Source organism: Marasmius oreades, chromosome 5 (assembly GCF_018924745.1).
Source record: "Marasmius oreades isolate 03SP1 chromosome 5, whole genome shotgun sequence".
NCBI classification, from domain to species: domain Eukaryota; kingdom Fungi; phylum Basidiomycota; class Agaricomycetes; order Agaricales; family Marasmiaceae; genus Marasmius; species Marasmius oreades.
Window position 1 is genome coordinate 2,850,160 of NC_057327.1, and position 14,353 is coordinate 2,864,512.

The 14,353-nt window shown below is 46.7% G+C and overlaps 5 protein-coding genes across 5 annotated transcripts; 3 read left to right on the forward strand and 2 right to left on the reverse strand.

Annotated features, from left to right (window-relative positions):
* The first annotated feature begins 1,444 nt into the window (after nucleotides 1-1,444).
* Nucleotides 1,445-7,122, forward strand: E1B28_009094 (uncharacterized protein). The gene is made up of 21 exons (XM_043153955.1): nucleotides 1,445-1,769; nucleotides 1,821-1,862; nucleotides 1,916-1,960; nucleotides 2,017-2,083; nucleotides 2,132-2,155; nucleotides 2,210-2,612; nucleotides 2,683-2,950; nucleotides 3,014-3,445; nucleotides 3,501-3,658; nucleotides 3,718-3,990; nucleotides 4,040-4,397; nucleotides 4,453-4,741; nucleotides 4,803-4,896; nucleotides 4,957-5,126; nucleotides 5,192-5,232; nucleotides 5,287-5,303; nucleotides 5,352-5,534; nucleotides 5,594-5,876; nucleotides 5,939-5,952; nucleotides 6,005-6,369; nucleotides 6,425-7,122. Exons 1-20 carry the CDS (start codon nucleotides 1,485-1,487, stop codon nucleotides 6,291-6,293), a joined length of 3,735 nt encoding a protein of 1,244 aa, XP_043009241.1. The 5' UTR covers nucleotides 1,445-1,484; the 3' UTR covers nucleotides 6,294-6,369; nucleotides 6,425-7,122.
* A 64-nt stretch (nucleotides 7,123-7,186) lies between these two features.
* E1B28_009095 (uncharacterized protein) lies at nucleotides 7,187-7,761 on the forward strand (the record flags this gene model as incomplete). The annotated part of the gene is made up of 5 exons (XM_043153956.1): nucleotides 7,187-7,214; nucleotides 7,272-7,369; nucleotides 7,432-7,436; nucleotides 7,499-7,518; nucleotides 7,574-7,761. The coding sequence occupies 5 exons, from the start codon at nucleotides 7,187-7,189 to the stop codon at nucleotides 7,759-7,761; spliced, it is 339 nt and encodes a 112-aa protein (XP_043009242.1).
* Nucleotides 7,762-8,151: 390 nt separating this feature from the next.
* E1B28_009096 (uncharacterized protein) lies at nucleotides 8,152-10,107 on the forward strand (the record flags this gene model as incomplete). The annotated part of the gene is made up of 2 exons (XM_043153957.1): nucleotides 8,152-9,520; nucleotides 9,576-10,107. The coding sequence occupies exons 1-2, from the start codon at nucleotides 8,172-8,174 to the stop codon at nucleotides 10,105-10,107; spliced, it is 1,881 nt and encodes a 626-aa protein (XP_043009243.1). The 5' UTR covers nucleotides 8,152-8,171.
* A 212-nt stretch (nucleotides 10,108-10,319) lies between these two features.
* E1B28_009097 (uncharacterized protein) lies at nucleotides 10,320-11,253 on the reverse strand. Its single transcript, XM_043153958.1, has 5 exons — nucleotides 11,126-11,253; nucleotides 11,002-11,069; nucleotides 10,725-10,936; nucleotides 10,491-10,634; nucleotides 10,320-10,421 (listed from the first exon to the last, which is right to left on the reverse strand). The coding sequence occupies exons 3-5, from the start codon at nucleotides 10,845-10,847 to the stop codon at nucleotides 10,347-10,349; spliced, it is 342 nt and encodes a 113-aa protein (XP_043009244.1). The 5' UTR covers nucleotides 10,848-10,936; nucleotides 11,002-11,069; nucleotides 11,126-11,253; the 3' UTR covers nucleotides 10,320-10,346.
* A 1,022-nt stretch (nucleotides 11,254-12,275) lies between these two features.
* Nucleotides 12,276-12,518, reverse strand: E1B28_009098 (uncharacterized protein; the record flags this gene model as incomplete). Its single annotated transcript, XM_043153959.1, has 1 exon — nucleotides 12,276-12,518. The coding sequence occupies one exon, from the start codon at nucleotides 12,516-12,518 to the stop codon at nucleotides 12,276-12,278; it is 243 nt and encodes an 80-aa protein (XP_043009245.1).
* Nucleotides 12,519-14,353: the final 1,835 nt, after the last annotated feature.

Consider the following 14,353-nt stretch of genomic DNA (forward strand, 5'->3'; position numbering starts at 1 on the left):
ATGCTAATTCAACGTTACAGCAGTTTGTGTGACCTCGTGACAATCATAATCTCTCTCCTACCTATGATTTATACCCTCTCCTCGACAGCAGTTGTGCAGGGATCCTTGGTAGAAACCAAAGGCACCACCGGCATTTTGTTGTCATGTGGCAACTGCGTTGTCTATGTCGTTGCTTATATGTGTACATACTATTATTGTCCCTGAGTTTAAAAATTTTTAAAGATGAGCATCAGACTCATACTTATTACTTACTATGATTATTCCTCTGTCAGCTCTGGTACAACAGATGAACAATATCTGTGTTACCTAAATCCCGAATTTCTAGTGATTTTGTCGAGTGGACAGGGAGGAAGAGAGGTGCCGGAGAGAGGGCTCTGAAAAGGTGTTTGAAAATATCAGTCACACAATGTCACATTGCCAAAGAGTAGCAGAATACACGGCACTAGATGGTATATATGATAGGACACGTGTCAATGACTCGTCCCTTCCTACTCTTCCTCGACGACTCGCTATAGATGGAGCAGCTGTCACTTCTAAGGTCTGAAAATTAGTGAGCTTATTGGCTTTTATATGTACTCTATGCTCTCTGATTCCTTCTAATTCAATTTTTGTTTAGGTTTGTCAATCTCAGATTTATTTGATATATATGGACCAATTTATTTACTGTGCTACTATTTTTGGTGCTGTGTTTCAAAAGGGGTTTCAAATTTGTCCCTTCTTCTAGGGTTGCTTTTGGCTCCAACTCAGAATAGATAGTGGACAGTGTTGATATTTTAGTTTTCCATCACACTCGATGTTGGGAGTCAATGTTAAGCTTCTTGAAGAACAGACAGCCAACCGACTGGCTTCGAAAATTGGAAGAATAATTTTCCATTTTATTTTGTCTCAACCGTCAAAAAGCGAGGTGAGGAGGGCGGATCGTTGCACAGTGACAGTGTGAACAAAAAGTTTTTGACCGACTTGACGTCTTGTGACCGTCGGCCGAGCGGAGTTTTAGCACGGCCATGGGACCAAGGCAAGCGCGTCGACGCTTTGTTCATTAAGTGCTCTGGCACTGGCCACTGGCCCGTGCATTATCTACCTCTTTTACGCACAAATGATTGCCACATTGGCCACAATAACTAACATATTTTACTACAAAATCATAATCTTGGTTAGGTTAACTTCGATCAATTTTCATTGTTCGAGTCACATTTCGGTCACACCGAGCACTTCCACATGGGGTCTACATGACTACGACATGACATAGACAACACAATTGCCACATGACAACAAAATGCCGGTGGTGAGTGCCGTTAAGCGCTTATTTGATGCCGACGAGGCATAAATCGGCATCTAATACAGTTTAAAATTAATCTTTATGACTCACACACTTTCGCATTATTTGTCATCAAAGCCATTTTAGGGTTTGTTGGTTGGAATCACCGGGCCGTTTTGAGATCAACAAAAGTTGGTTTTGCCAACATTCAGCTGCACTTTTCTCGATGGTGCGCGAGTCCCAAGTACGACCATTCGTAGAAATTACAACACCCAAATGGCTTTACACCGTCCCACATCGTCTAAAACGCGATCGCAAGTCTACAGTCACTACTCGCGTCGGGAGCTCATCAACTACCCCTGTACACCCGGACCAGCCTAAGTCCAAGCGTACGAAGAGGACTGTTCAAGTTGCCGATTATGTCGAGATACACGTTCCTCAGAAGAGAGTAGAAAATGCCTCGACGAACCCTTCAGAGCGAAAACGACGCAGGAAATTAGATACTTCAACGGTGGGATAGGTTTTTTATGGTTCTCATTTAATTCATTACGATCTTCGGAAGACCCATCACAGACAAGAGTCACCTACAGCTTCAGAGACTCAAGTAAGTGACCAAGCTTCAAAGACCATCGTGATACTAATGGTAAAGACTCGCAGCTTCGTTTATGCCAATCTCCCACTGCAAGCGACTTAGCCAACCATGTGAATCGCTTCTACTAGAACGCCTATAAGTCAAATCTCTGAAACCATCATAACAGCATGTACCACCCAGCCGCTCAGTGTCACCGGAATTCCCAAATCATTACTTGCCGCTAGGAGACTCTAGTATGTTCAACTTCGCTCTTTATCCAGGTTCCTCATCGTACATTATAGGGCCCGAAATCCTATATACCCCACGTAGCGTTTTTTTCCCCCATTTACCCTCTGACTGCGCTGAGAAAGCTTTCACAGTAGTAGAAGTATCTACGGACTCGGACGCGGACATGCCGGAAGACGAAGACCTAGTCATCCCAGGAGAGGACAATAGAGGCATCAGCTTCGAAGATGATGACGACGACGAAATCGTTCCCGTTCGAGTTCTCAACGAATTTACAATATACCACAGACACACTAAGGATCTGGTCTCTCTGTCATCTCTGAACGGAATGGATTTCGAAACGGAGTTTCTCGGAGCAACTGGTATCGTTAAACCTTGGGTTGAACATGAGGAGGAGAAGGAGGAGGAGGAGGAGGAGGAGGAACTTTATAATAGCGAAGAAGACAACGACTTCCCCTCCGTCACACTGTCCCAGATCCTAGAGTTCGACATACATCACTACAGCCTCGATGAAGAAGGTAGAGGATCGTTCGACGGGTATGTAATGTTCCATCTCTCTTACCGTCTTGAATAATGGCACAATCAAAGTTGGATACTTTTTTTGCAGAAAGATTTATATACGTACCAACTACGCATGGTACATTTTAGACCGCCCATCACCAATGTATATGCCTTTCTTCAAGTCATTCTTTATTCAACATCGGCTTTGTCATTTGATCTTGAGCCGGTTGCTCCTGGACATTGAACTCAGTACGGAAGAATTCACCTCATCATTGGAACGTATTCAGGGTCAACATGACACCGGTCTTGTCCCCAGTGTGCTTTGCATACTAGGTAGGAAACTGAACGGCCAAGATCTACAGCGTGATGCAGTAGTATGTGCAAACTGTACTTCTTTAGGGTCGTTTTTGCTAATTTATTTTGTTTTGCCACTCTAGAAGGCCTATCTTTCAGTGACGATACCTCAGGTCTCATTCCTACACGGACTACACGAATTTGAAAAAGCGGAAATCGTTGCCACCACTACGTGCTCTAAATGGTCGCAATCCCGACATAAGCCCTCCTCAGACAGACCGCGACAGAGTCGATCTACTTCAAACATGGAATTACAAGTGTTGAAGCACCAAAATGACACTGTTGTTACGCCTGTTGTGGAGCGGATCGTAAGGGACCTGTATGATCTGACTTTAGAGGTTGCTGGAACTTCCACGATGGGAGAGGAAGGGGAAGCTGAAGACGAGGCACTGGCGAAGGAGATTCAAAATGTGATTGAACACCATGAGGATCCTCAACGTATCAAATGGGGTCAACAAATTATGAACTGTGAAAATTACTATGAGAGCGTTTATTTGGATGGAGAAGTGTATACGGTAGGTTTTGAATGTTTCTCTTTAGCACCCCTCACCCTCTGACGGTTTTACACAGATAGGTGACGACGTTATGGTGAGCGTTGGGGAGGACCAAATCGGCAGTTCGATTGGCTATGAAGATCCCGAAATGTCGGACGAAGGACAAGATTTAAGAAAAGAGGATTCTGTTGTAGGTGTAACTGGGAAAGGCAATTACTACGCCAATCATGTATGGTAAGTGGCCTTATCTATAGTTATGTTTATACCAGTACTAACTTCTTTTCAACGTTGAGGTTTTGTAAAATCTCGTACTTCTTCGAGGACTATATGGACATCGATCCACGCACCAGGAAACCGATCAAAAAGTTTCACGGCCAGTGGTTCAACCACGGACACAAGACCTATCTGCAAGAAACCGCGCATTCTCGCAGTTTGTTCTTACTGCCGAAATGCGATGATAATCATGTGGCCACAATCTTTAGAAGGTGTAAAATAAAATTTTTGGCACCTGGAGAGAATGAGGATGTTGATGATAAAGCCCACATGGGAGCAGAGTTTCATTGCGCGTAAGTCCTCTGACCTGTCTTTTTTGCTACCTACTCAATCCTTTCGTAGTTTGATGTTGGACGAAGTCCAATGCGCATTTGTCAACATACCCAGTGATGACACTATGCAGAGACTCTGTGAATCCCAACCGGACCACAAAAAATGTCTAGGGTGTGCTCTACAATGCGAAGTCGAGGATGAAACCAAGATTAAGGAAGTGAGCGGTGGTGGATTTTCGCGATACGGTGTCGAGTACCATGTCCAGGACTTTGTATACGTCATGAATGGCGACGATACCAATCTTCTGGAAGTTGTACAGATCCTCGATATGAAACGGAAAGGTCACGAAAACGTCTCCGTTTCTGTAAAATGCTTTTCGAGGCGTGACGATATTGTAGAACGTGAAGAGGGACAGCCTGTGGAAGAGGTGTGTTTTATCCTCAACTCAGGGTTTACGGTTTGTTTCATGTGGTTTTTCAAAGAAACGGCTCGTTGGCACACGGAGCAAAAAGCAAATTGATTTCGACGAGGTGGATGGCAAGTGCTTCGTTCGACACCTATCAAAACCCAAGTCGATTGAGAAGTGGATACAAAGCGATGATCATTGGTTCTTCAATGAGGAGCAAAACGCCGATGGTAGGATCGTCCCCATTTCAGCGGAGAGGATTCAAGTGTGCGAATACTGTCTGGTGTCCCGGGAAGAAGATATCGACCAGTTCAAGGAAACGTTGAAGCGACGCGGTAAACTACGTGGTCTTGAGCTGTTCAGCGGTCAGTAGATTTTTATCTCGAATTTAAACTTACCCAATGTCTTGACACGATGATGTTGTAGGTGGTGGCGGATTGGGCACAGGAATGAACTTTTCTGGGATTGTGGATACGCAATGGGCCGTAGAATTTTCTCCTTCCTCTGCAAGGACCTATCAGTAAGTGTTCACTTTATGTTGAAAGTGAGTACTGTTGTCGAACGCTAGGGACATTCGCAGGGCGAATCATCCCCAGACCAAGGTCTACTGTCAAGACGTCAATCTCTTGCTGAAGCATGTAATCGAGACTCGAGAGGGTAAATGTCCTAAACCGCTGCAATCGAATCTCAGTGTCAAAGAGTACTGTCCTGAGATGCCGAAGAAGGGACAGGTTGATTTTATATTCGGAGGTGTGTCCATTTGTTACGAACTCGATCCGACTGTACATGACATGAGCCGTTCACCTCTTCTTCAGGGCCCCCGTGTCAAGCGTTTAGTGGCGCGAACCATTCGCCGGTAAGTTTTTGTTGGTGATCGATGTAGGTCATTCCACTTATCGTTCCATTACAGAAAGCAAATGACATAAGGTCTGCTCTTATAATCCTTCTTACCTCAAGCTAATACTTTAGAACCAGGTCTTCGCTTCCATGCAACATGCTCTCCTATGTAGAAGAGTTTGAACCTGACTACTTTCTTTTGGAGAATGTGACGGGCTTGCTCCGATTCCCGCTCAAATCGAAGAATGATGGTAACCGGTTAGTGGGTGGTATCAAGATGGGAGTTGTTAAGATGATCGTCCGGGTGTTGATCGCCCTCGGGTATGTAGAGTTTCGATTTTTTTTTTGAGTACTCGAGTTTGATGAAAGCCCGCGTGCAGTTATCAGGTCCGGTTCAAAATCCTTGAAGCTGGACAGTACGGCGCTCCGCAGAGTCGAAAACGTGTTATCTTCTGGGGAGCCAAACGTGGACTCAAGCTACCTGATTTCCCTGCTCCCACGCATGCGTTCCCCAAATCAGCATGGATGTGGAAGCTTCCTTGTGAGACGGGAAGGTCGTTGCCTCCTGCTACACGAAGTCGGGATCCAGATGTTATCGAGAATGGGAAGTATACTTATGCACCTCTGAAGAACGTCACGGTGTTTGATGCTATCAATGATTTGGTATGCTAGTGCTACCCTTCAACCATCTAGTTATGCTGACACTTTCCTTCCAATTCTTTCAGCCACCCTTCGATTGGTAAGCACACTTGTCGTTTGGTCAAGTGGCTATTGAAAGTTCCAAATCATAGGATAAATCCTCATGCAACGATGGCAGCAACACAAGCCGATACAGCCGAAGTACAGGCTCGGTTCGAACAGGGCATTATGCAGTGTGAAGCCGTGAGGTCGGGGCACTCTGGTCAATGGGATGACTTGCCTGGTTTTCCGAACGGTGTAAAATACGCAACGCAACCTCTAAATGCGTATCAGAAATGGATGCGGGAAAAGGTAGGAAAAGGAGAAGATGTTAAAGGCCATGTTACGACGCGTTACCTTTCGTCTATTGTTGAAAGGTTGGTCGATAAATACATTGGATGATTGGGAATGTGCTTATCTGGGTGCGATTGCAAAAGCACCGTCAACGTTCCGCTCAATGTCAAGGCTAATCATAAGAGTATGGATCTTCTCTCCTCCATTGTACATTCAAACACGCTCACCTGTTGACCCAGATTTGCCCATATGCCTTCGGCCGCCGTGTGCCAGACCTGGCAAGAGGCATGAAGATAAATGTGGGTTTTTCGTTGTCACTTTCTGGCATCTACATGCCTCTGAAGCTGTAAAAAAACCCAAACAAAACAGCTTTCTACGCTCGTGGTGACGGTAATCAGTATTTCTGTACTGCACTCACAAAAGTGGCACCGAACATCAAAGGCGTGGTTTCCCTTCATCCTTCAGTAGGCGTCTTGATATTCAACCAGCTATCCCCCGGTCTCACAAGTGTTCTCTGTTGCAGCAAAAACGTATCTTCACGGTTCGGGAAACAGCTCGATCCCAAGGATTTCCCGACCACTACATGTTCTGTTCTGAGAATACAAAGAATCCCAGTTTGATGGTGCAGGATGCGAGTGTTTCCGTCTTGCTATATATCGTTCCGGGGTAATGACTTGACTGCTTCCTACAGATGCATCGCCAAATTGGGAACGCAGTTCCGGTACCTTTGGCAAGAGCCCTGGGAAAGGCGTTGGGAGAAGCACTTAAAGTGAATTGGGAGACGGAGGAGCGGGAGGGTAGTCCTGTTCATTGATAGGTATTAGGTTCGGGTGCCGTGTGTTAGTGATATTCGGGGCGACTGATACACTAGAGTAAATCCAGTAAATGTCGGAGAGAATGTATGTAGATGTAGAGAGAGAGGAATAGGTGTAGACGCATAGCCTCTTTTGGTTATACCTGTGAGCGGGCCGGAATCGCTTTTCTCAATTGAACGTCATCCCATGCAATCCGACCTCTATGCTGTAGCAGGTACCTACGTCCTCCATCAGTTCTTACCGCGAAATTTATTCGAATTTTACTTTCTAGACTTCTGTCTCATCCCAATGGGCACCGGTGAATCTTCTGTCGCCGAGTACATCGCCGAGTGCCAACGCGTGCTCGAAAAATTGGGTGTTTCGTACAAGGCAAGTGCCCGTTGTTTCCTATGCTAGTAGAATAAGAGCTAACCACTTTTCACAACCGACAGATGCAGTGAGCTTCTACGTCTCTCCAGGCAACCAGGAATGTTCGTGCTTAGATCCCTGCACCTGTAGCGGTTACGGTACAAATCTCGGTGAGCGTCGTTGTTATGAAGCAGCTTTTTGAGTTACCTATCGTTCTCGAGATAGAGGGACCATGGTCGGAGGTATCCAAAGCGATCCATGATTGTCATGCTGCTGTCCATGCGAAAGGTGCTCAAAGAATCGCAACTGACATACGTATTGGTACTCGCACAGACAGAGAGATCACACCCGGCACTGGAAACGAAGGAAAATTGAAACGGGTAGAGGATATCTTGGCAGCAGAGAGAAAATAGTTCAGGACTTGGGTGTATTGGTTGTTTTGCTCGTTCGCTTTCCCCCACTCAGTCCGTAAACAGGCAGGTGAGACTTGAAAGAATGTAACATGATCGTTACACGATATGTATATGAACGATCGTGGAGATGTACAACTTTTCTTCCAGCATTCGGAAACAGCTGTATAAGAAGCATCAGTCGATTGGTAGCCTCCTTGTACATCAGGTTCTAGGAAGCAGTACTGATGCGACCATAGTTCCGAGTCGAGATTGGTCGGATATAGTCTTCGGCTAGCTGGACCGTACATACCTTGTTTCTGTATCTAAAATGCACAGTTGTAACGACCACGATGTCAGTTCAGCAGACATTGTCGCCAGCCGAAACTTTGTATGGCCTTTGTGGAGCTTCGGCTTGATCTTTGACCTCCATCATGTCGGTACAGTCGCGAGTGAAGGCGTTCGAGTCGCTCAGCAATGGTCCTTCTACTTCTACGACTATCGACCTCAAGGATTGGAACGTTCTCGATGACCCCCCTTTGATTAATTTTCATTCAGAATGCTCTCCACCACCGAGAAACACGTCCAGTTCTCCCACACGTTCGCCCAAACCAGGATCACTCACCGTTCAAGAGCACACGTACCCACCGGCTCGTCGTGGCCATGCTCCGGCCTCTTCAATCTCTTCATTTCACTCCGTGTCTCTTTCGGACGACGACAGAAGCACCACAGCGGGAACAGCAGATTCCCATTTTACAGGATTTTCTGAGGATACCAATCAAAGTCAAACGAGTTTAGATGATTCGTCGTTTGAGAATGTGTCTACAATTGAGCCTCTTTCTACAGGACCCTCAACGAAACAGCTCGCAATGGATTGGGAGAAACACATAGCGCCAAATACATCCTACAAGCCTCGGCCATCCAAACTATCGCAGCGTCCTAAGGTGAAACAACCTCCACCGGTAGCCACAGGAGGGCAACATGGGCAGAGATCTCCCTCCTCGTCATCCAATTCTTCTGATTCCCTGAGAAACAAACCTACAACATCTATATCATCGTCATCATCGACTGTGATTCTCTCACCAGTCAGCCCCACCAAACGATTACCCCCTCCCATCCATTCATCTGTGTCAGGATCTTGGACACTCACACCATCAAATTCTACATCTACACTTCCTTCACCCTCCTCTCCTCCACCTCAGTCGAATCCTCCATATCATCCTTACCTCAAACGCTCGACCTCCAATTCGTCTTTTAACAGTATCAACAAACACAAACCCCCACCCCCACCGCTACCTAAATCCAAACCTCAAAATCTCGTGGGTTACGCGAATCTTAGACACACATTATCTCAGGCGTCCACTGCGTCCACTTCTCGACCCACACCCGTGCCAACCGCTGCTCGAAAGCGTTATGAGGGCGTCTTTGATGGGAATATAAAGCAAACGAGGAGAGCAAAACAAGAGAGGGCAAAAATGCGTGCTTTAGAACGCAATAAGGAGACACTCCTGTTTGGTGACGATGGGAAACCTGCTTTATTGTCACCTGAAGAAGCGAAGAAGACGCGACAGGCAGCTGGCTGGAGAGGGCTTTCAATTGATCTGAGTACCAACGAACAGAGTGGGAAAGACAAAGAGAAGGAAAATGGAAGGCCTACACTAGAGGAGGATATCGATGGAGACGACGATCGGCTTGTGGACACCCTTGAGAGATTAGAAGCATGTGTGGTCAAGATAATATGGAGTCAGTCCCGGCTAGGGAGGGAAAGGTTGAAGGATATATGGTAAGTTCCTTCGCTACTGATTGGCATTTTCGAGCCTGATAAATCTTTTCTCAAGGACGGAATGTGATCCTACTCAATCGGGATCGTTAGACAAAGCTTCTTTTGTCACAGGAATGTGGCGGATTGACGAAGAGTTGAGGAGGGCCCAGAGAGACCCTGCCAAATACATGAAAATGCCTCCTGTTGTACAACAGCCTTCCGGTCCGCCGTCTTTCACACTGAAACCGAAAGTAAAGCCCAAGCAGCAACAGCCGCCGAGCTCTAGCAACCCCCCATCTCTTCCGATTCGACCACCACCACCACTACCACCACCGATTTCTCCTCAGTCTCATTCTCCGACGTCGTCGACGTCTTCGTTTGTTTCACTTGGAGGAAGCTCCTCCCTGAGCTCGGGACCCGCTTCTTTATCTGTTTCGCCGAGTCCCCCCAATACATTTGGGTCTTACGTTACTGTTGGTAGAGTCAATGCGAATGGTGGTGTCGGCACCGTAGGAGGCAGTGGGGGAATAGGTACAGCAGGAGCGCGGAGGAAGCCGCCGGCCCCTCCTCCAATGCCAGTTCCAGTTCCAAGTCCTACTACTCGGTGATTGACATGCATACGTATATATCTCATCTACCGCATACGCTATGGACAACGACTCGGTTCTATGCGGGGTATTTTACGCCTCTATCATTGATCTCGAGGTTTGATTTGATGTCTGACGATCTTTGATTATACAGCCGTTTTTGGAGATCGGCAATACTATACTCATTCATATCAACATAGATGCGACGACTAAGAGATTATATCACTATTAGGGGGAAAAGACATACTCGAGTTTTGAAGTCAAGTCGTCATCCGCAGAGAAGTGTTAATGAGATACAAAACAATAGCTGTGCGAACCACGCCATAAATCCGGTTCTACGAAGATGGACGAATTGTATGAGCACCCTATAGTGTGGCGTGGAAGGCAAATACTCAGAAACTCACTATGACCAACTGCTCGATCAACTCCAATATCTGACGATGTACAGCCGATTCTTCTGCCAAGGCAGAGGCCTCAGCATCGTTTCCTGACGAAGAAGTCGGGGAATCGACACCCGGGATGTCTTGGACCACAACAACATGAACAGTCTGGGTTAGAGAAAAAGAAATGGGTGCCCAAGAAGGGAAGGCGATGATGAACAACAATAATAACGCCGACAAAGATCTATAAACACCAACCGGGTTGTCTCCGAAGACAGCCGCCATAGCGGGGACTGGGAGAACGAGCGACTGTGGAGGAGGAGATGGCGCAAAGTGCCAAGGGCAGTAGCTCGGGAGGTTAGAGTCGGAGATGTTGGGCATCGTGCTGTTGTTGAAGAAAGAATTTGTAGGAACCCGTATCCTCTATATATACCGAAAAACAGTGACGAGACTCGGGATGAGCTGGTTCACTAAATTTGGATATCTAAGATTTAGATCCCTGGGAAGCTGGTTTGAGTTGCCATGTGAATATCACCAGAAGGTCAAAAATACAGCCGCAGTTGCAGTTCTGGACTGCGCGGGAATCATTACTTGAACATCCACCTTCGGCAAATAAGAGTTACAGACTGCGGAGAGGAAGATAGTACGGGGATACACACCAAACTTTAGCTCGAGGAACTGAACAACCTCGTGGACCTCGGCACAAACCTTGCTCACGTCGAATTTTGCTCGCGTATTACTTTCTATAGCACTCGTGGAAGTCCTACCGAAAGGAGTACTTCCAACTTAGATGTACAGCTTTTCATTCGCCTTGGAACCGTTTGAGGAGAGAGGGACCACACATATGGTTCTTGAGGAAGTCCCAAAAAAAAACTTGACATGTAAGATTGTGGCGGTAAACTCGAAACAATTCAACATCAGCCTTGTGTATGAGTATTCGAGCCATCGGATATATCGTGCCAATAGGTACCGGCGTTTCTTATTGGTTCGAGGAACTTGCTCGAGAGAGTAACGAATCATGATGGTAGCATACGTTGCCGGGTGTTCAAATCCCAGGACGTACTAATACTATGATCATGATGGAAGTCCGTTTTCCAGGATCGGCGTTGTGTGGTTCAGGCCGTAAGTTTCTTGAACGTCCGATGCGCACAATTAGACGACGAGGATGGGTGAGTGGCCTGGAAGCTCAATTTGAGTCGCAGTAAAGTCGATACATGGGAGACAAGAGCAGGTTGCACCGGCTGATGTAAAGCGAACTGAAACTCAGTCACTTTCCACCATCTCCCCACATATCTATCCGACCATTTTACTCGAGGGTCAAGCCATTCAACGATGAGGTCGCCGAAGAGCAATATGACTCTTACCACTCTTTGGCAAATCGAACCTTTAGTCCGGTGCGCAACAAGCCTTTCTAACCTGGTTCACACTAAATAACTTCATTGCTTCACGAGGATACTATAGATACTTAGTATCGTTGTACGTTTCCGTGAATTATCAAGCAAGCTGTAAACGAATTGGAGTTTGACGGCGACTTCTTCAACCATTCGCACATCGCTAGATCGATGAGGCATTGGCATCGAGAGACGTGAAGGCCTGAGGCGATGGGTAGTCGGTCTAATATAAGCATCTTGTCTGCGTCGCTCGCTCCTTGTTTCCCTTGGTGAAGCATACTAGTGTCTCCAAAATAATGGCCCCAATCATCTGATGATGGAGTACCAGGATATGGGCAGCTGGACCACCGTAGTGATGGGATCGTTCTTCGCGTTTTAGCACATTCAGTCCCTAGCGAGGTCGGATCGATCGCAGACATTAACCCTCGTCCGGAGTACTTCCCGATATACCACCGATTGGATTCTCTGCCTGGCATTGTTGCATATCTTGTGTATCTGTGCTCCACAGTCTTCGAGCCTTTTGCCAAACATTGACCGTAATCTCACAATTGGCCTGCACAGGAAGGTACAACTGTCCAGCAACCACTCCATGATACGCCAAATCCACACCTAAATCTCTTCCTTGTGGCGTCCAGGAAACAACTTTGAAGGTAGGCGGCATGGAAGGCGAGGACAAATCTCCCGTACATAGCAGAAGTATCCATTGTCCACCCGTTGTGCCCTCAAAAGGGTTTTCGACGGAATATTCAGTTGCTGATTTGTTATCCAATCGAAGAAAAAGAAACTGCTGCACAACTTCAATCTCAAAGAAATACGAAAACGTGGCTTCAGATATGTGCGTTCCAGAATTTAGGTTTCGGGCGCTCGCACGGCCGCTAATAAACAATGAAGGATCCCGGATAAGGGATACCTACCCGTGAACCAGGTATGGGACGCGTGTTTTTTTAAAGAAATAGGTGCTGGTGGAGCTATCATCCTGGGCTTGAAATGTGAAGATGTGGGGGTTTCCTCGAAATGAGCGTACGTTTCCGGGGCCTTGGACTGTGATGAGAATGGAAGGAATCGAGATGAACCGGGCTGGGCCGAACAAAGGGTCCTCTGGCGCGGTTTGTTTGTTTTGAATATATGAGATCTGGCAGTGTCGAGCTGCCGTGAATGGATCTGATGTCTAGTGTGACGAAGTGAGGGTAAGATAGCAATGTTTTCTGATGTTCTTGCCTTACTGTAATACAACGGTACTTATAATTGGGAATTCTTGGTCGCCTCCTTCACCCCCAACGCATTTTCAAACACGACCTCAGTCTTGAAGGGAAAATTGAATCGGTCCTTTAAACATATCACAATGATGGTCAGAAGAAGAGTTGGGACTCCGTGGTCTGAACAGCCGTTGAAACGTTGAGATCGTGAGAGGTCACTGGTCAAATGAATGTTGTGATAGCATGTTTGATGTGACGTACAGTACGACGAGAACTCCGTGGACCTAACCACCCTGTCCAAAGGAATTATTACGAGATTCAGGACGATAGGTTAGTTCATGGGTCAAGGATGAAAAGGACCCACTCTGCGAGGGTTGACAGGTCCACTTGGACGAGGGATACACCGTTCAATCCCTTGATTACGCGTCGCATTTTTTCGCTGTTCATCGCCATCGCTGTAAGAGTTTCCGGAGGAAAAATTCTTCCTTTCCTGTGCGCACTTCAGTACATGAACCATCATCGTTATATTGGGAAGGCATCTTACATCGAGTGTGACTTCAGCAGACCTCCGGTACCAACGAGGAAGAAGTCGAGGTCCCGATGTTCGCTATGCTCAGTATGAGCTAGAGGACTTCGAGCCCGCACGCTATTGATTGCGGCTCAGCATGTTTCGTGATGCCAAGTTGGATAATGCTCACTACAGAGCGCCATATTTGGGACACGCAGGCTCATCTGCTTGATATAAGTGAGGAACGAGACGTGGAAGAAACAGAGGCATTTTCGTTTGGTGCGATACGGTAAAAGTCGACATGTAGTGGGAGCGGTCGCTGTAAGTGCAAGAGTCAGGGGAACCGGGCAGCTAAGCTTTTGAGGCGTTATACGGTCGGCGGAGTGAGTTTCACCCCATGGTTTCCAATTTTATGTATGTATGATTTACTTACTAAAGTGGACAAAATAGAGCAGTCGTGACCCATCGGGATTAAAACATCCTCGCCGTAGGCTCTCAGATCTCAGTATCCGGCTCGCCCCAGGTCACAGATTTGGTGGACTTGTGCACACAGATCTGATATTGGTCACGGAGCTCAGGGATAAAGATAATGTTACTTCCTGCCAGAGTGTCCGAGTCATCAATACTGGGAATACGCCAAAAGGAGTCCTCACTATTTCAAACTTCCGGTGTCCCCCATGTATGGCGGTGCATTGATATTTCTCCGACAATGCGGTAGGACCTATCGATCGGATCTTATGTCCTGAATACGACCGAGACCTAGGTGTTCAGGAAACTTGGTTTTTTTCTCGC